Source organism: Piliocolobus tephrosceles, chromosome 2, assembly GCF_002776525.5.
Source record: "Piliocolobus tephrosceles isolate RC106 chromosome 2, ASM277652v3, whole genome shotgun sequence".
Lineage (NCBI taxonomy): Eukaryota > Metazoa > Chordata > Mammalia > Primates > Cercopithecidae > Piliocolobus > Piliocolobus tephrosceles.
Window position 1 is genome coordinate 73,862,326 of NC_045435.1, and position 20,606 is coordinate 73,882,931.

Genomic DNA, 20,606 nt, shown 5'->3' on the forward strand with positions numbered 1-20,606 from the left:
CTTTATCCCATGGTCATTGAATTAACTGGTACAAAAACATATTTTCAGATGTCACACCCCTTTTAGAGTGGATGTGATATCAAAAAGTCACACATACTACTGGTCTGACTACTCAGAATTGTGTATATAATGTCTTCCGAATGGAATCTAAAGATTAATTGTCTATATTTGTCTAGAAATAAAGAAACACATCTCTTATTCCTCAATGGGAAAAATCTATGTGGTGCCAATTTTTTTAATTGGTCCTCTTGGGGGTAAAATGCATGCTTTCCTGCATTTTATACAATTTCGCTAATCATCTGTTGTGTTCTTGCTTCATTCAATACCTGGACTGAGCCTGAGCCACTTTGACTAATGTCCTTGTGCCCATAGCATCCATATTCTTTGTGATTGTTCAGTAGAGAGAGACTTCTCAACTACTTTCATCCTTTAATAGAATTAATGACACCTTCTGATACTGTTGAGTTATAACCACATATTTAGAAGAACTATAAATAAGTCAAGACAGTCCTCACTGGTATATTTTTGCCCCTTCCAAGCCTGGTTTTGAAATTAACTAATAGCCCCAAGAAGCTACAATGCACACTTGTAATATTGTAGAAATTGCTTATTGTTGCTTCCTATCTTATTCTTTGTGATACAAACACTTTGATATATTTGTTTTAGCAGCATGTCTGAGCCCCAGGGCATCAGGGCATAATTAGAAAAGGGCATGCGCTGGAAGGAAAGGAGAGGAAGGGGTGAGGCTGGCTTTCATAATGAAGCAGTAACTATGGGATGTGAGAGCCCTAATTATAATTTATAATTAACATAGGATTGTACAAACCATATAGATGAGCAAGCAGGGATATCTCCTTTTGAGAAGATAATGCTTTGGTGCTATCTTGAATTTGTGGTTATTAATCACTTGAAAGAGACAAAGGAAAACGTTCCATGCAAGGATTAAATTCAAAGGTATCATTCTAAAACGAGAAGTAATAAAGAGTTAGTTTCTAGGAGAAGTCTTTTTCTTTTTAAGTCAGAGATTAAAAGAGGATGTTTGGTCTAAGTGTCCTATTCAGGGAGCACTGCAAAGAACATCTACTAAGATACTCTGTCCCTCTCTGTCCCTTTAAGCTCTCGTGTTTCTGGGCTGGAACAATTTCGTAGCAAGTAGGATTCAGTTATCATGCTTGTTTAAGGACATTTTCATGGATCCATAATGCGGTCTGCAGGCATGCATCCATTTGGAGAGAGAGAATATATCATGTTTACGGTGCCTGCACCAGCATATGTGGACATTTGCATTTGGAGATGAAAGTATATTCCCTCTTCAGCTGGAGTTTTACCCCTTGTTGGTAGTAACTGGAGCCTGAAAGCTGGTTGTACGCAGAGCAGTGGACCAGACACTCTTTCCTCTTCTGTTGAATTCATACATTTTTTTTTTAACACCTGGATTCTGCCTTAATCACCAAATAGATGCAATATCAGAACATATAGATCATTGTAAGCTTTGAATTAATTTAGCATCCTGACCCTCTTGAAGAGACATCTTGCCTTTCAAAAGAAGATTTTGTGGCCCAGCTTTTAACATAATATGGAGAACCATTCTAGCAAGATAATGAACTGCTAAAAATCTGTGTGCTCACCTGGGTGTGTAGTGACAATTTAATGACACTAAAGAGGTAAATTCATTTCACAAAACACACTGAATCTTGAATTCTTTGACTACACTGTTAACACTTAATTTCAAATATTAAAATGTTTCACATTAAAAGCTCAGTACTTAATTATATTAATCCTATAATCGATATTAATTAATAAGCTCCAGGTCAGGAGCATTTGGGAAGAAGACAATAATTTGCATAAGCAGTCACTCAAAGGATGGCCAGCTGGGTTATGGTAGTTTCAATTTGACAAAAAAAAAAAAATACAACTCTAGATATATTATTATTTGTGACATGGCTCAAGATGGGAGACTGTGAGGAGAGTGAAGATGACAGAACTGGTGCTAACCACTGTGACAAGAACTTGAAGAGCAGCCGACATGACATCTTTCCTATCATGCTGCCGAAAATGTCAACTTTGTGAAGGACAGTGAGAAAACAGTTTGCCGAAAACTTGAAAGGTGGATTCCGGAGATGCCCGCCGTGTCAGATGCGATATAGTCTGCTGTGGCTGGAGAGACCCATTTCTGGCTCCAGTGATGGCCTGCAGGTGGGAGAGCTTCCAGTCTTCAGCACAGCTCCAAAAATGACTGCACTTGACCTGCATATTGTCTCAAGTTTGCGGGATCATGATATACAAGAAGTGAGTTGTTAGCCAGTGTGCAGTTAGGTGGAACCAGAGACCAGGGGCTATGTTCGCGTGTGTGTGCACACGTGTGTATGGGTTTCTAAAGCTAAGTTCAAAGGCATTGTCTATTAAAATTTGGAACATTGTGAAGGAAGGGATATGTGCTTTATGAACTTACATCAAGTTCAATATCAGTAACAAAAACTAACTCTGGATAATCTAAGCAAAGGAGAGTTTATTAGGATGATGCTGGGGGCCTCAAAGACAGGGAAGGGAATGCTGGAATCAAGTCAGCTACGGAAGAGTAGAAAGCAGGACTGACGCAATGGTTCTTACCGTATGTTAGAGTAACATGGGAAACCTTAAAAATGCCAATGTCAAGCTGGGCACAGTGGCTCATGCCTGTAATGCCAGCATTTTGCAAGGCTGAGGTGGGAAGATCGCTTGAGCCCAGGAGTTAGAGACCAGCCTGGGCAACATAATGAGACCTTGTGTCTGAAGGAAATAAAAACAAAGTTAGCCGGGTGTGGTGGCATGCTCCTGCAGTCCCAGCCTCTCAGGAGGCTGCAGTAGGAGGATCGCTTGAGCTTGAGATGTCAATGCTGCAGTGAACTGAGACTGCGCCACTGCACTCCACCTTGGACTGAATGAGACCCTGTCTTGATAGATGATTGATTGTTTGATTGATTGATTGATTGATAAATAGATAGATAGATAGATAGATAGATAGATAGATAGATAGATAGATAGAGATAGAGCTTTGAGGATGGGACCGTTCACAATTCTAATAAACAGACGAGATCAAAAACTACTGACCTGTAAGGACAGTCTGGTCAAGCCGCAGCTGCTGAAACATGCAAATTCCATCTGTTTCTTCTAGCCTTGTATCATTTATTCAATGTAAAGATTCCAGAGGAGAGTGTCCTGGTAGCTGAACTGAGGCCATAGTCCAGCTTAGATATGGAGTGGCTGTGAAACGGAGGAGCTGGCCTCTAGGAAGCCCTTCAGCATTAATAGTAGGGGAAGGGGCGGTTCGATTTACCCTCACACGAGAGTGGTCAGAATGTGGCTGAGGCCACTCCTCCAAATCCAGGGCTTAGAAAGTGGCAATGGATCCTAAGAAGCCTGAAAGCAAGAAGACTAGAATATTCACAGTCAGGACATAAGAGGGTGAGAGAGTCAGGCTTCTAGATAGATGTTCTGTGTAGAGACACATATCGGCCTAGAATTTTCTAGCTCGCAGTTTAAAATCCAGCTTCACCCCCCTCTTCTTTCACTCTTTGTGTCTCCTTAAGTGATTTAGGATTGAGAAAGGAAAAAAATGCAGAGCTAGTTTTATGACAGTTGTAGAATCACCCCCAAATATTTTCAGAAAGACGAAACAAAAGCATGGCATCTGAAAGATACCAATATAGTTCTACTATTTATTTTGCAACCAGCACTACTTGGAATGGCACCTTGTAAACAATACAAATGCCACTTTTGGAAGGGATTCATAAATAATATCCTGTATCTCTTGCAGAATATCTTGGGTTCCAAATCTACTCCAACCTAAGAGAAATCGGGAACCCTGAATCAAAAGTCTCTTTGCCACTGGAATAACCACCCACCTAATATTTTTTTTTTCTCTAGAACAGTGGTTCTTAGAGTGTGGTCCTCGAACCAGCAGCACTAGCAGCACTAGAAAACTTGTTAGAAATACAAGTTCTCAAACCCCACCCCAGCTCTACTGAATCAACGACTTCAGGGGACCCACCAATCCAGGTTGTCACCAGGTGATGCTGCGACTTGCTCAAGTTTGAGAACCACTGCTCTAGAAAAAGTATCTTGTTGCTTCTGTGGAAAAACAGTGCTCTCCAAAGCACGAAACCTGACTTTTTCAGTTAATAACTCTATAGAGATCTATCCAAACCTGTATAGTTAACACTGCCTAATTATAGGGGTCAATGAACAAGAAATTGATGTTTGACAGAATTTTCAAAAACAATGAAGTGAAATCAAACAAAAAAAGAGGATCTTTTTGCTTTTTAACTGACCTGGTTACAACCTTTGATCTTTGACAAATTGCTATTCCTGCATGTCTTTTCCTCACTTGGTAAAACAGCATCACCTGTTACCAATACCATTTCAGAGCAATTCTGGCAGTTACAAACAAATTTACATTTTATGTCAAAATCATTCGACATCAAATTGTTTTATCACCTGCTTTTATGGGTGAACTCTGTACTTGTACCTTACAGACTTAGTCAAGTGAGTTTGTTTTATTTAAAATAAAAGTAGTCACGCTGACATGGGTGATCAAGAAGCAAATTTAAGAGACGACAACACTAATTTTTAGTTGTTTACTTTTATTGGAATAACAAGATTAATGGTGTTCAGAAAGTAGTCCGAGGAGAGGTTATCAGGGAAGCAGAAGCTGCTATCTGATACTTTTAGTAATTACAAATGGGAATCGTGAGAACAAAAGGAAAAAACATAATCCAATGTTAGGTTTGTAATAATATCCTTTATAGTGAGAATTGACGGAGAAGGCCAAGCATACACTAAATGTTCAGTTTTTACCATCTCAGACACAAAGCAGAAAGCTGCCTTCTAATTGCCTTAGAAGGCTTGTAGGGTAATGAATGAATGGTTTTACTCTCAGAGAGATTTATCTCCTAACAATGACCACACATATCCTGGCTCTTCATGTTAAACAGTCTCCATGCTTTTTGCTGTGATATGTAAATCCTTTCTGAACTGTAAAATTGTATTTAACAGCATTTTTCTCTAGGTTAATACCCCACTAAGAAACAAAATGCTTTAAATTGCTCCATTTTTCCCCCAGTTGAGTGTGTGCATGCACATGCTAATTATATAAACAAATGTGTGTTCAGTTCATTAACAAGCTGAATTTTGGTTAAAGAAATTTAAAAACCACAGCTTAAGGAAGTTGTAGATTGTAACATATACGTGAAAGGTTACAAACAAACGCCATGATGTGTTTTGTGGAGGCCAATAAATTCATCCTGATATCTAACTGTAGATTCATGGACATTTCATGTAAAAAAATTTTGTTGTTGTTGTCAAGCATGGTAGCTTGCACCCATAATCCCACCTACTCAAGAGGCTGAGGCAGGAGAATCACTTGAGGCCAGGAGTTCAAGGCTGCAGTGAGCTATGATCACATTGCTGCACCCCAGCCTGGACAACAGAACAAGACCCTGTCTCTTAAAAAATGTTTAAATAAACTTCGTAAATTAACATTTGAGATTTGCCAGAGAATTTGAAGACAACCTACCTGTTGTTTATCATTCTTCTTTTCCTTGGAAGAGTATGAAGAAATGGACTCAACAGAATTTTACTGTTTGGGGGTATTTTTTATAAAGCGGGGGAGAGGAAATTTTCTCATATTTCAAATAGGGTGTTTTTATTATCAAAAAAGAAGGAAAGCTGACTGATTAACCCGTAACAGGAGGTACATTGCTGTCATTTGCCAAGTCTTTTGTGCAGTCAGACTGGTCTGGTATAAAGGATTTTCCCAACTTATGCTGGATCCTTGAGAAGGCCTATAAATAAGACCATTTGTTTGGTCTCAAGATGACTTGCATTTGCAAACTGAAGAATGTTCCAATAGAAGTTTTATGGTGACACACCAATCTGCAAACTGGCTCAGCCAGTAGTCAAAACAAGTCACTATGAGATCTGGGAAGCTGAAGGCTCTGAATGGGTCAGATTATCCTGCATTTAGTTTGGAACAGATAAATTTGGGCTATAAATATGTATCCTCCCTTTATATTTTCAACCTGAATGGTCCATAACAAATAGAGGACATATGTATGCACCTAAAGGTGGCACAGAACCAGGAGAATACAATGATCAAACTGAAATCATTTATTTAAGCTGGAGTCCTTTTTATTACAATGAGTGACAGTTTGCTACAATTGGAAAACATGTGGTTGGTTCTTCAATGAATACATGAGCACTTAAATAAATCTGAACATCTGTAGTTATAAGCAGGAAATTGAGCCATTTAAGACGTTTAACACTGGGAAAGACAAACACAGGTCACCTGATTTTTGTAGGAATTTTTGTGCGTAATTTAGGGACCCCAAACCCAAGCACCTACAAGAGACATAGGTAATAAAATTTAGCAATATGGACCAGGTGAGTGTCTGTCCCAGGTACAGAAGAAGCTGTTAGCCACCAATTGATAATGCCAGCTGTTCCAAATTTTCAAGAAAACGGAAATCAGAATTGCATTCTCAAACTTCCCCAATTTAAAAAACTGTTGGCCACTGGTTCAAATTTCTTAAAAAGCTGTGAGCCAAACAGAACAAGTTCAGGGGCTGGACTTAACCTTCAAGCCACCAGTTTGTACATTTTACCATTTCACATGAAATGGGTTACAGCTCTGCACATGTTTCCAAAATGATAACCCAAACACAACCCATCCCCTTTGGAAGCCAGCCCTGAATAGCTGGGCTTCTCCTTAGGTCACATCGATCATTGCAGTTATTTCTTCTAAAATGGACAGTTTCCTCCTGCTAGAGATTTGATTTGATGGTGTCAGCATATGAGGTTCCCGTCATCTCATGACATGTCTTCTTTCAGGCCTGATGGAATCGGAACTGTGACTGTTGAAGAAAAGGAACGTTTTGAAGAAATCAAAGAGAGGCTCCGAGTTCTGCTAGAAAATCAGATTACACATTTTAGGTAAGGATCTGGGGCTGGAGGGTTTTAGTTAGGAGATGAGAGTGGGAAGGGAAAACTAAAGGGCTTAATTTTTCCAAAACTGTAAATCTACCAGACGATACATTGGATATTTAGAAATAACTGAGTAGAACAAGCAAATCAATCAGACATGGTTCCACAATAACCAGGAAACTTCACATTCTTAAGTTCATGTTATTTCCACTTAAAGAACAAATTCTTCCATGTTTGAGCTCACCCTGGTCATCAATCTATTATAAAAAGTTGAATTTGAAGCTTCTTCAAGGTTCCTAAGTAAAAATAAATAAATAAAAAGTCTTGTGAATCAGAACATAGTGAACAGGGAAGGAAGGCAGTGGTACTCCTAAGAGAGTCTCCACTTTCTCCACTATCTCAGAAACAGGACTAGCTGGCTACACAGAGAAAGAATGAACCTTGGATCAGCCTGAGTGGATTGAATCTCCCCTGCATACTCAAGAGAGCCAGCAGGTTCTGCGCTTGAACCTTACACCACATAGGCCACTTCTCCCTTGGAGCAAATTAGGTGTTTTTAGTGCTGTCCTGGTGGTTCTGGACCAGAGATCCTGAAATAGCAACTGAAAAATAATAATAGCATTTCTAATGGTTCCTGTTTATTAAATACTTCCTATATACCGATACAGAACTGGAGGCTGGAGAAGTATTAACTCATGTCATAACAACTTTGTTAGTTATCATAATCCCCATTTAAACCAGGAATAAAATGAGGCTGAGAGAGGTTAAGGAACTTGCCCAAGGCAATCCAGCTGGCAAGTGGAAGAAGTGGGGTGCTTACATAAGATAGTCCGGGTTTAAGTAGCCATGCTAGTCTCTCTGTCCCATGCACAGTGTTCTGAAGGGCCCGTGTCAACCTGAAACCAGTCACTGGAACTCGTAGTGGTACCTGACATCGTTTTTTTTCTGTGGCATCAAAATCCTCCTGGAAAAATCTTTATTGACCATACACTGTGTATAAAATGCATTACCAGTAGCAGAAGGTCCATAACAATAGGAAACCACAAGCAGGGAAGGACGGCTAGCAGAATCATGAATTTGCTCTAAATCCACTTTTCTATTCCATATATCGATCTTTTGGGGACTTAAGTAAGTATATTTGAATTTCAGCCTGTTCCAACTAATACTTTTTTAATGCCGGTCTCGATAATAACATATAAGGTCACATTTGAGCTAACGAATAGTTCTCCTTCACAATAGAAATCTAAACAGAGCCTTATGTCACCACTCTGAATATTCTTTTCTGCTGCAGACATTTGCAGAGTCCCTCTTTAGTCATTATTCACACATACACATATATACATTATATACACACATATATGGTGTGAATTCAGATTAACATAACACAACGTGACAAAATAAAAAGCATTTTCCATTCCTCAGAGAGAGTTGCTATAGGAATCAAATTGCAGCATATTTCATGCTAAAATGTAATAATTTAGGCAACCTGAAGAATTTTGTCTTTTTTAGGTATTGCTTTCCATTTGGTCGACCTGAAGGTGCTTTGAAAGCTACTCTCTCACTCTTGGAAAGGGTAAGAATGAAAGTAAAAGATAGATCACATATATATAAAAAGACATAAGCATAATTGTAACGAAATGTTTTGGTTGAATGACCTAGTTGTAATTTTTATAGGATTTGTTTACCATTCATCAAATATCAGAATAGAAGCGAGGAAACTGCCAAAACTCTTGATATTTTATCTTCAAACTCCCAAATGGGATGTACAGAAGATATGTTCCTAGCCCTTCCCTGATTAATGGGTGGCCTTTGCCAATGCTTTGCAATTCTGGTGCTTTCTCTTTAAGCATGGCTCTCAATCTGTATTAAGTCACAAAGAACTGATTTTAAACCTTCACGCTTCTAAGAAGTATGGATGAGTGACACATTTGCTTGAACCTTCTTAATTATCCCTCTTTTTCCTACTTGAAGGTTTTGATGAAAGATATTGTTACCCCAGTGCCACAAGAGGAGGTGAAAACAGTCATCCGTAAATGTCTGGAACAGGCTGCGTTAGTCAACTATTCTCGGCTCTCAGAGTATGCCAAAATCGAAGGTAAGGCTCCCTTCTGCCCCCAGTTTTGAATTTAAATTTTGATATGCCTCCCTGGGGAAGTCTTTCTCTTTTCTGAAGGGCACCCGAAAACAGTGGTCCATCTGAGTATATTAAGCTGAAACCTGGAAGCACTTGAAATGTGGAAGTTTCCTTGTCTGTGGCCAAGTAAATGAATTAAAAGACATCACAGGGACTCAGAAAACAACCTTTGTAAGGGAACAATATGAAAACAGGATGTTATCAGATAACTAAGGTCCTTCTGAGAGTCTGTGTTGGCCCTAAGTATCGGCTTTGTGGCTGATGTTTTCTTATAAAGGAATTCTCTAGAATTGCCACCTTCTTTAAACAGAAGAAAATAAAGCAGTCTGTTATCCACTGCTGATACCATTGGAAGCAATACAATAATTGAAAAGAGCAAGATCAAGGTTTTGCCTCTTTCTGCCCCTGAAATTACCTTGTCCTTTGGTAGTGTTTCAAACTCAATGGCAGGTTAGTGCTGAGCCATCTATGATGGCTCCAGGTTGGCTTTAGATCTCATTCATTCTTGTTACACCAGACCTTAGATGCTTGTTGCCACTGCCCTCTCAAGTTTTAGGGAAGTGGTCACTGATGACCCAGTAATCACCAAAGGCGCTTTGAGTAAACTCTACTTGAGAAGATATGGTTCTTTGGGACCTATTCATTCACGAAGGTATTAATCACTTTTCATTGTTACCCTGTTGGCTGCTATAGGGTGATTTGAAAGCCACACCCAACTTGACCAGTGGTGTAAGTGTATAAATGTGGAAGTTCTGTGTGCAAAACTCAATGTGTCCGCATTCTGGAATCTGATGTTCTCTCACACGTGAAACACGACACCTGACCAAAACTAGCAAATGCGCATTGTCTTCCTCAAGACAAGTGGGGGAAAAAGAAACTAACCAACCACTCAGAACCTGTCACTCACTCTGCCAAAATCCTTGTTTCCTTAGAGAATTAGGTTAAGAGTATGTCAAATTCACAGTGTTCTGTACATTACACGTCCTCCCTCTCTCAATTTTGTCTGTCTGACAATGCAAATTGTGTACCAGTGGTAATGAATTCATTGTTATGCATCCAGGGAGAAACACTTAAGAATTGGGCACCAAAAGGATGTTTATCAACTCTTGACTTGGTAATGAGTGACAAAAATAGAGAAACAAGAGGTCGTTAAAGGGCTATATTAGCAAATAATTGTTCCAGCATTTACTGTCCCAGGATGTAATGATTGGTTGTATTTGGTAAAGTCAGCCAGGTACCTAACAATTCTAGGCAAGGCCAGAGATGGGATGGGATCAAGAAACGTTCTGTTGCCATGGCTGCTGCCTCATAGGTCTTGGTCTAGCTATTACTAGTCTTTTGGTAAGATCTGCTCTCTTCTTTCAGATAAATCTATCCAAAAACAAACTTTAAGATCTGTAAGTAAAAATGCATTCATTTCCAAAGTAGATCAGCTGGTCTGTAATTTCCTTTTGTGCCTCAATTCTTCTTGGTTGTGTTAATTATCTTTTGCACTGTGACTTTTAGGTCTGGGGATTCTTTGAAGAAACCAATTCTTTTTTTTCAACTCTCTTTTCAGAGAAGTACCTCATTGCACACTACCTGCTCTCTTCCGCTTCTCTCCTTCCTTGTCCGTGATTGGCTCAGCCACTTTAATGTGACCTCTGCAAAAGTGGCTGAGACACCAATTTCAAAGCATGCTGGGATTGTTAATTCAGACAACCCAACATCCTCTGGCTGCATGTATCAGGTTTTCTTTCATGAACATAGTCCACCATAGGCTGAGACATTGCAGCCTGAAAGATATTACTAACAGACAACTTTCTTTTACAAGGCTCTGATCCTACCCGCAGAGAAGAAATCTTTCATTTTTTACATTTGAGCCCCTCTGTGAGAATTAACAGCTTAGTTATCTGAGAATTCTGGAAAGAAGTTGTAGTAATATTGCTGGAGACTATGTTTATGAAGAAATACCTCAAGAGCCTTAGATACTAAAGTCTGAAATCCTTAGTATCTTGGAGCCTTAAATCAATGAAATTTTGTTTCCCTTTACTCATGATGTTTTGGTCATTGTATTCTTGCAAACAGCTCTAAAGAGACGTGTAAAATCATGGTCACAATCTCTCTCGTGACTCACGGCATGCTGAATGGTTAATCCAATAGATCTCCAATTTTGAAGCTCCTTTTTCTTTTATCCTGTGTTTATCCCAAAATACTCTGTGGCTATTTTCCTTTGAGCTAATGTAACGTTTTCCTCTAACCTATGACCTTTAACCTCTTTACCTCTGACCTAAGCCTCTTGCATGCCCAAATCCTCTTTTATAGGGAAAAAGAGAGAAATGTATGAGCATCCTGTCTTCTGCTTGGCCTCCCAAGTGATGGATTTAACCATTCGTGAGTACCTACCACCTCCTCACCATGCTGTCTTCACTCTTTCTGTTTTCATTATTTCAAGAAAATCCAGATCCAAACCAACTCACTCTCCTTGCTTCAAGTTTTTTAGCATTGGCTTGTCTGTTGGTTCTGTCTGTGAAACCCAGTGTGAGAAGTCCAGTCACTTTTTATCAACCTAAAACAGGTTAGACAATTAAGCCATTTGTTTGTGATAAACTCAGATTTGTCTGTAAGTTTTTCAGTTATTCTCTGTCTGTGACCTGAATGCATTTTTACTTTGCTTGTGTGTAACCCTAATTTGTAAAGTGCTTGTCACTGGTACACAATCAAAAGGTAGCAGCTAGGCCGGGGAGCAATGTGTTAGGTGTCAGATAAAGGACATTTGGGGCAAAATCATGCCTTCTTTTCCATGTTTAAGACGCCAAACTATTACGGGTATGAGATCACACCAGGTGGTCCATTCTTTGTAAAAATTAGATCTTATATGCCTCCTGTCTGTTCTCTATCAAGCTGGGAAGCTTTTCCTTGTTCCCTCTGGAGATTTTGACTTGTCCTTGTCCTCTAAACTTTGCCTAGAACATATGACTTAATTGTCACTTGGAGAGTTCATGTATGTTTCATAGCTTGATTTCACATTAAACTTAATTTTACTAATTTTCTATTTGTGCAGCATTTTCCACCTCTGTGAAGGAGACTTTTTTTGCTGGCCCCCAAACTTCGGGGCGGTGGGAACCCAAGGGCAACCTTTTCTTTCCAATATCATGTATCACACATAAGTGGGGGGCATTTTGGTCCACTTGCTCATTAATTCTGCATATGTGTTCTTGTTTCTCTCTCTTCTCTCCTTGTTGTGCTCTCTCTTTCAAATAGAGAATCAAAAGGATGCAGGTGAACCAATTGTATATGCATTATAAATTATCAGGACTGTTGAGTTATATTCAGTTTTTGTTTTTGTTTTTCAATAGCTCCTTAAGGTATGTACTCCCAGAGAGCCATGTGGAGTTGCAATAATACTTAAGGAGTTAATTTGTGCTGTCTAAATACATCTCATGCCCATTTGATGTTGACCTTTATAGAGCAGAATTTCTGAAAAGACATAAGCTTTAAAGGAATAGAATTCTGGTTTGCTGCAGAGCTTCATTTCATCCTTGGTTATAGGATTCCAGTGATTTGGCCTCATGTGCATTTTTTAAAAAGTTATTTAACCAAATGAATCTTCCTCTTTGTTTTTCATTTCTTTTTTCTGTTTTCTGCCCTATTGAGAAGTTTGTGTTCTTTGATGAATGTTTATCAGCCAAGACAGAGAGAAGTTGTGTCCATGTTGTTCTTGTATGTATCGCGTGATAAAGCAGGAAGCATGGACAGGATGACCGAACAGGGGCTGTTGCTGGAAGTTTTATTAGAGGAAAGCTCTTGGAAAGTTCTGGCTTTGGAAATTTTCTTCTTGTTTGGTCCCAAAACTTCTGATCCTATTTTGAGAATAGGTCTGACTTAAAACTTTAATAAATTAGAATGCAGATCATCGTTTTTATAGGCTAAAGGGTTGTCAAAAATAACTATCAGTTAATCCAAATTAACAGTTGAGCACCCTTCAAAACAATTCAGAAAGCATTCCTGAGTACATTCCAAGCATAGGGGTACCGATAAGTATTTGAAGACTCATAAACCTATGTTCAAGACACATGAACCTTTCCCTCTGGTAGGAAGATATTTATTCAATCATTTATTCACTCATTCATTCATTTATTAGACAAATGGTTAGTGGGAGCCTACCCTGTAGCAGGTACAGTGTTAAAAGCCAGAGACTATGTAAACAAGAGGGAAATAGCTGTTAGCCTCATGGAGTATGCATGCAAATGGGTGTATATATGTAAATAAGTATATTGCAAAGCCTATTGGTAGAGTTATGTGTAAGAGAGATGGGGCATTGTCAGAAAACCATGAAAGTCTTCATGAGATGGTAAGGATTGAACTGCATCTTGAGAGATGAATTAGAATAAACGAAGGGGAGCTAGGATTGGGAATGGAAAGTCATCCTACATCAAGAGAGTAATATGTGCAAGTATGTAAAACCAGATAGCTAATAAAAAATAATGAATGCTTATTTAATGCATATTGTGTTCAAGGTATGATTCTAAGCATATTATTAACTTATTTCTCCTCAAAAGCCCTTATAAGAGGGAACTATTATTATTCCCATTGTAGAGATGAGCAAACGGAGGCACACAACTTAAAAAACACACATCCAGAAATATAAGTGGAGTAGCTGGAATCTGAGCTCAGGCAGAAGCCACCCTTTTATCTACTCTGTAATTAATTCGACATAGCTGCAAAACAGAGTGAAATGATGATAGTAGTGGGTGGGTGCTGATGATGGCAAGGTAGGCAGGGACAGGACTTCAGAGGTCTTTCTATGCCATAATAATGCTGAGTTCAGACTGTATCTCGTGGTTCAAAATTTCTTAACTTGAAAATCATGCCAACTTTTGCATGCATATGGATTTTTTCAGAGGAAAGATTCCACAGGTCTCAACTGCAAAGGTGATGAAGAGTCACTGAAGGCTGTTTATGCAAAGAGATAGGTTGGTGGTTTACACTGCAGAAAAATCACACTAGCAGAAATTAAGAGAAAGGACTGAAGGAGGGAATAGGGTAGAAATGGACTTAGAAGTTAAGGTTAAAGCAGAGATGGGTTTGAAGCTTGGTAGAGTGAAGTTTTTTCTAAGTATATCAGGTCTCAATTGCAATCATAATCATAATTACTTCTTCCCTGGCCTTTAATTTTTTTCTTTCATACCCCTTCCCTCCCTTTTCAATTTTCTTAATGAGAATAGAGCACAAATTCATGGATGGGTCTGCATAACCAACTGTAGGGAGGTGGTAGGGCACCACCGAAGTTACACGTGCAAATTGTGGGGAGGTGGATACAATACTGGGGACTGAAATATGGACAGCTGCTGAGTCCTTTAGTCAGACTATGCTTTAAGAATCTAAGGGGTATGCAGATGGCATTTTGGTGGACTTATGCTTTATGTCTGGTGGCATTATTAGAAATTAAATGTTCATTTTAATTACAGTACCTCTAAAAAAAAGATGCAAAAGCCTACTAGTCTATGAAAGAAAAGCTGTGACTCCTGCAAATGAATTCTATTATTTTAAATACATTTCCATTTAAACCGTCACACATTCTGAACCAGAAAGCTCTGAGAAAGTCTACACTACTATTGCTGTTTTGCTTCAGTTCTTGGCTAAATACTTGCATAATTTTCTGAGCATCATAACGATTCCACTGGAATTTGAAATAAAACAACTTTTTCCTTCAAATATTCCAAGGATTTGCAAAGTCAGACAGATGATTATTTGTAGATAGACAGCAGATAGATATAGACAGAATAAATAGGTAGGTAGGTAGGTAGGTAGGTAGATGCAGAAATAGATAGGTGGGAGGAAAGGAGAGGAGAGGAGAGCAGGTAGATGGGTGGGTGGGTAGATGGATGAATGATGAGTAGGTGGGGGGAGAGAGAGAGAAGAGAGCAACCTCCTATGAATCTATGGGCCTAGGCCCTGTGCTAAGGGCTTCTGATTCAATCTTAACCTTAGACTCATAAAGAAGGCTTTATTTTTGCACCCTTTGCAGATGAAGGAGCTGAGATTCAGACAGGATAAGTAACTTTCTGAAGCAGGATTTGAACTCAGGTCTGTCTGAATTTAAATACCATGCATTTTTGTCTCTTTCTACCATGTAGACTTTTTAGCTGATGTGGTGAGCACTTAGACAATATCCATTCATTCAATGGATAAGGTCAAAAGTATGATACCTACCACTTTTCACATAGGAAGACTACAAATTAACACAGCAGTCCTTTCTGGAACTGAATCATTGACAAAATCTTTACATTGTAAAGTCTTCCCAAGGGCAGTTGAGATTTCCCCAAGGCTGTCAAAGAACTGCAGACTTTTTTTCTCTCCAATTGACAGAAACCTTCTAGATCAGGTCAAATCTATCCAAAGGACTTCCAGGAAGATTCTGTGATGTTGAGGTTTTGTATCTTTCTCTGTCTCCAGGCAAATTTCCTACAGATCTAAGGCTTGTTGAAAGAGAGAAAGAGAACCAAGCTGGTAAAACCCACTAAAATATAGAGCCAAGCCACCACCCCGCAGTCTTCCATAAGGGACCAATAATAATAGTGAATTCAATAATAGTGATCTCATCCCCACAAGATAGCCATTCTGAGACGAAGACCATCTCATGCTTCATGTCTTATATATGAGGGACTAAGTGTTTCTCTTTTATTTTATTTTATTTTTTTTATTTTTTGAGGCAGAGTCTTGCTCTGGAGTGCAGTGATAGGATCCTGGCTCACCACAACATCTGCCTCCTGGGTTCAAATAATACTTTTGTCTTGGCATCCAAAGTAGCTGGGACTACAGGCACACACCACCACGCCCAGCTAATTTTGTATATTTTTAGTAGAGATGGGGTTTTACCACGTTGGCCAGGTTGGTCTTCAACTCCTGGCCTCAAGTGATCCACCCACCTCGGCCTCCTAAAGTGCTGGGATTACAGGCATGAGCCACTACACCCAGCCTTTCCACCCTTTTTGTTTCATTGGTGCATGAATCAGGGTTTCCAAGACCAGATTATTCTGTGGACTAGCACCTCATCCATACTTTACAATAAGCGGTGGGGACAAAGAGAAACATGTTTTAAACACTGTCACCAAGAAAGATTTCGGGAAAAAAAAAAAAGGATGTGTTAAAATATGTCGTGAGCCCACAAATATGAAATCAGTGTCTCTCTCTTCTATCAGAAAAAAAGATATGATGTTGCAGATGATGATAAACGTTGTTTGTTGAGAACTGAATATGTGCTAAGTAGTTTTGCGTATCTCATTTAATTCTCACCATGACCCTGCGAGATAAGTGTTTTATTACCATATTCCATTGAATCTAAAGGTCCATCAATTATAAGATGCGCCATTCATATACTATATTATGACGTGCTATCAAACATAAGATGCATCCGGATTTCAGAAATGTTAAAATGTGCCTCTTACTTCAATGAAATAAGAACTTATGCATTCATGCATGGAAATCCTGAAGTAGAAACATGTTAAGTCACTTCCCCAAGGTTAAACAGCTGGTTAGTTGTAGAGTCAGAATTTGAACACGACCCTGTTTAATTCCAAAGTCCACATTTTCAACTTCTACACTATAAAATGCTTGTGACTTGTTAGCAACGAAATTGTATGACACAAAAGAGATTTCTTGATCATTGACAGTTGGAAAAAGCAAGGCCCGAAGAAAAGAAGCCAGGTTCAAAATAAAATGAGTAGTCAGTGTCTCTTGTCCTGTATGCTATTCAAGTCTCTTGTCCTGTATGCTATTCAAGAGCCATCAGCACCCCACAAGGCCTCCTTACCTTTCAGTCAAGACACAACGGCCCCATCCACAATCCATTAACTGGTCTGAGCTTCCAGTAGGACACTCGATGACATCCAGCATCGACATGTTAGAATCATATATGTGCAACTCCAAGAAAACACTACCTCAAAACCAGCCTGAGCACTCAATGATTTGTTATACCCCAAATTCAAATCTTTCTCTTGCCTCCACTAGGTTTTCTAACCTCTGTAACCTCACTTTTATTTTCTGTAAAAGGTGCTAATAATGGTTCCTCCCCAGAGGATTATTGCAAAGATTAAAATACATATTCCAAATAAATCTCTTAACACAAGTGCCTGGCACATAGTAAGTGCTCATTATATATATATATAATTATTTATAATTATATAATAATATAAATAATATTATATATATATAATTTGTTTGAAAGTATTTAAAAGGATGTTCTTCCAAGTTGAAATGTGTAGTATAAAGATATCATTTCATTTCAGAAAGGAATCATAAAACAGTGCTTCTTAAACTTTAATGTCCATCTGAATCCCTGGGGATCTTGTTGAAATGTAGGTTCTGATTCAGCAGGTCTGAGGTGGAGCCTGGGAGTATGCATTCCTAACAAGCTACCAGGTGATGCTGAAGCTGCTGATCCAGGGATGGTACTTTGAGGGTTAAGGGGAATATAAGAGGTATTCAAATGGTCTTTCTATTATGAATTTCAAACACAATATTGCAGTCTCCATATATATTTGTTAAATACCCACTAGGTTCCAGGAGCTATGCCAGATGCCAGGGAAGTGTGTGATGAGCAAAAGCAGTCATGATCCCTACCCTTGTTGAGCTTACCATACAAAAAGGTAGAAAACACAGGCATGAAACAAGCAATCGCAATCTGATGATGATAGTAAAGGGAAGAAGCAAGGTGTCACAGGAATGCAGTACAAGGTGATTTTACCCAGGCCAGGGTCTTTGATGCACTGCAGAGCAGGGGATAGTGCCAGAGAAGGGCATGATGTAGGTCAAAGACTGGACCCCCAACAAGAACTGACTGGGGTGTTCCCTAGCCTTGTTTCAGTGTTTGCCTCTATTCATCATCCCTCCAGATGCTCCAAGCTCCTGCCCAAGCCTGCTTGTGGCAATATACTTAAAAGTTTATTTGGGGACTAAGTGGGTACTTAGTAGTACTACTGAATCAGAGAACAAAAGAACTCAAATAGCCTAAGCAAAAAAAAGAGAATTTTTTGGCTCATGTAGCTAGAAAATCCATGGAGGGGTTGGCCTCAGAAATGAAAAATGTTAAATGTTCATGTGTTTTCATATCTCCAACTGCTGACAGGCTTCTTTAATGTGACTGGTGCTAATGGTTGACATTTGGGAAGCAACATGCCCACAGATAGCACCAGCCTTTTATCCTAGCTGATGACTCCAGAAGAAAAAGAGCATTCCTCTCCAAGCAACTGTATACAATTCCAGAGAAGGGCCACAATGGCCCAGGTTGGGTCACATGCTAACCCCAGAGCCAATAATAGTACTCATGATGGTATGAGGTACTATGGTTGGCCAGGTATAGCTCATGTGCCTGTCCCTGAAGGATATTTTCCTTGGAAGTCCCACCAAAATAACATGGAGTAGAGAAGGTAACTCCCCTGAGCAAGGTTCTTGCACATAAAAGGACAGATTTCCAACACAATGTCCATGCAGAATTAAGCTCACTTTTCTTATATGCAACAGCTGAGCCCTAGGAACGAAGCCTGAGTTGGCATACGATACCAAATTAGAGAAGAAAAACCATCCCAAGAGTGTTATTTCTTTCTTTAATTTAAATTAATTTGTATTAAGTAAAATTATTCTTAAATAGTTTTTGTTTTTGTTTTTTGAGACAGAGTCTTGCTCTGTCACCCAGGCTAGAGTGCAGTGGTGTGATCTCGGCTCACTTCAACCTCCACCTCCTGGGTTCAAGTGATCCTCCTTCCTCAGCCTCCTGAGTAGCTAGCTGGGAATACAGGTGAACACCACCATGACCAGCTAATTTTTGTATTTTTAGTAGAGATGGGATTTCACCATGTTGGCCAGGCTGGTCTCGAACTCCTGACCTCATGATCCTCCCGCCTCAGCCTCCCAAAGTGCTGGGATTACAGGCATAAGCCACCGTGCCCAGCTGTCTTAAATAGTATTTAATTGAATTTAGACACCTGACGTTATTCTCTGGCTTGGAAACTTAAGTTATGATGTTTACTATTCAGAATTCAGCTTAGTACATTTGTTAAGTAACCAGGAACTTTGGATAAGAGATAAGAGTTCCTATGTAGTTAGTATGTATACTGAAAACACAGAGTATTTTATTTTTCGTGAAAGCATTGCATTGGACAGGATCCACTGAGGATTCCCTTCTACTGATACTTGATGGCCTACCCTGGCCCCCGCACTGCTGTAGGCCCTAGAAATACAGAATTCCCTGGCAGAGGGGGAGATAGACAAATGTATATAATTTCCTATTATCAAGGGCCAGAAGTGCTGAGGTAGAAGAGTCAACAGAGGAGCTGAACCTTTGCTATGATGGCACTCTCTTTTTATGGCACATGCAGGCATAACCCTTATCACGAAGGGAAGCTCTCAAAGGTTTTTAAGCAGGAGCATGACAAGTTCAGATGTGTGCTTAACAGAGATCACTCTGACTGCTGCATGGCAGAGAATGAACTGCAGAAGAGAAAAGGGACTGAAGGCTGCCTTGGAGGCTTTAGCAACAGTTGAGGTGGAAATGATGAGACCTGAGTCACATGCCCACCCCCTCAGCAAGAGTGTGGATGAACACGTGATCTAGTATGGTGTGAGATAAAATCAAGACACATTTTGAAGGTAGACTAGACAAGCTATACCACCTAAGTCTTTACAGGGAAGAGACAACGATGGCTCCAATAAAAACATAGGAAAAATCCATGATCCATCCAATAGCCTTTATTAACACATACTTTAGACTGACCTAGAGCTGGAATATTTTGAAAGGGAGTGGATATTGGAGAATTAAGGGGATCAAGTATACATAATAGACAATCCCACTAAAGAAATTGTATTAGATTTCAACCTTGCATGTTTTTAGCCTATGTAGCCATCATTTTAGGGAAGCTGGGTATTCAGGATAGTATTATGTGGCTATCTGCTTAGCTTTCTGTTCCTACTTGAGCTTTTATCTACCCCCACCCCCAAATCATAGCAAATTGCTACAGGCTAGTTATTTTCTGCAATTGCATAATACAAACACTAACATCTTCAGCAACACATCAATAGGCTGGAACTTGGTAACAAGTGAGTTTCCATCAATCATATTCATCTCTCATATGATATTCAGAGACTGGCAATTCACTAGCTGGAGCCAGAGATGGTCAGGTTATTTAAGGGCTAATTGGAGTGTCTCTCGCTCCCGGATGCATCTCTTCCTTGGCTTAGATGAGCATGCAGCGGAATTCTCTTTTTGTTTTTCTGCAGTCACATTTAACTCTCTCTCTGGAAGCCAAGCAGATTTAATTGTGTAAACATGAGCAATGGTAATTGGGTAAATGAAGTTGGAAACCAAGGTATGATGTTTTTGTTTTGCTCTGTGAGGAAAAAAAATAGGGAGCTTGTTTTTCTATGGTGGCAAACCTCACTGTCAGAATTCTGGACAGACAGTTGGCAGGAGGAAATCCCTTTATGAATTTCTCATCAAGACCCAGTTAGCTGAAATATGTATCTGCTGCCTCAT

The 20,606-nt window shown here is 39.4% G+C and overlaps 1 protein-coding gene across 9 annotated transcripts in view; it reads left to right on the forward strand.

Moving 5' to 3' along the window:
* CADPS (calcium dependent secretion activator) overlaps positions 1-20,606 on the forward strand; it is a 483,558-nt gene that overhangs the window by 354,048 nt on the left and 108,904 nt on the right. For 4 of the 9 annotated variants that reach the window (XM_023200583.2, XM_023200563.1, XM_023200576.1 and 1 more), the window contains 3 exons: positions 6,868-6,969; positions 8,470-8,533; positions 8,932-9,055. In XM_023200583.2, the coding sequence (XP_023056351.1) occupies positions 6,868-6,969; positions 8,470-8,533; positions 8,932-9,055 (290 nt within the window). Of the gene's footprint in view, positions 1-6,867; positions 6,970-8,469; positions 8,534-8,931; positions 9,056-9,308; positions 9,321-11,398; positions 11,468-12,337; positions 12,356-20,606 lie in introns of all 9 variants that reach the window. The other 5 variants (XM_023200569.2, XM_023200553.1, XM_026447116.1 and 2 more) reach the window with 3 other exon arrangements.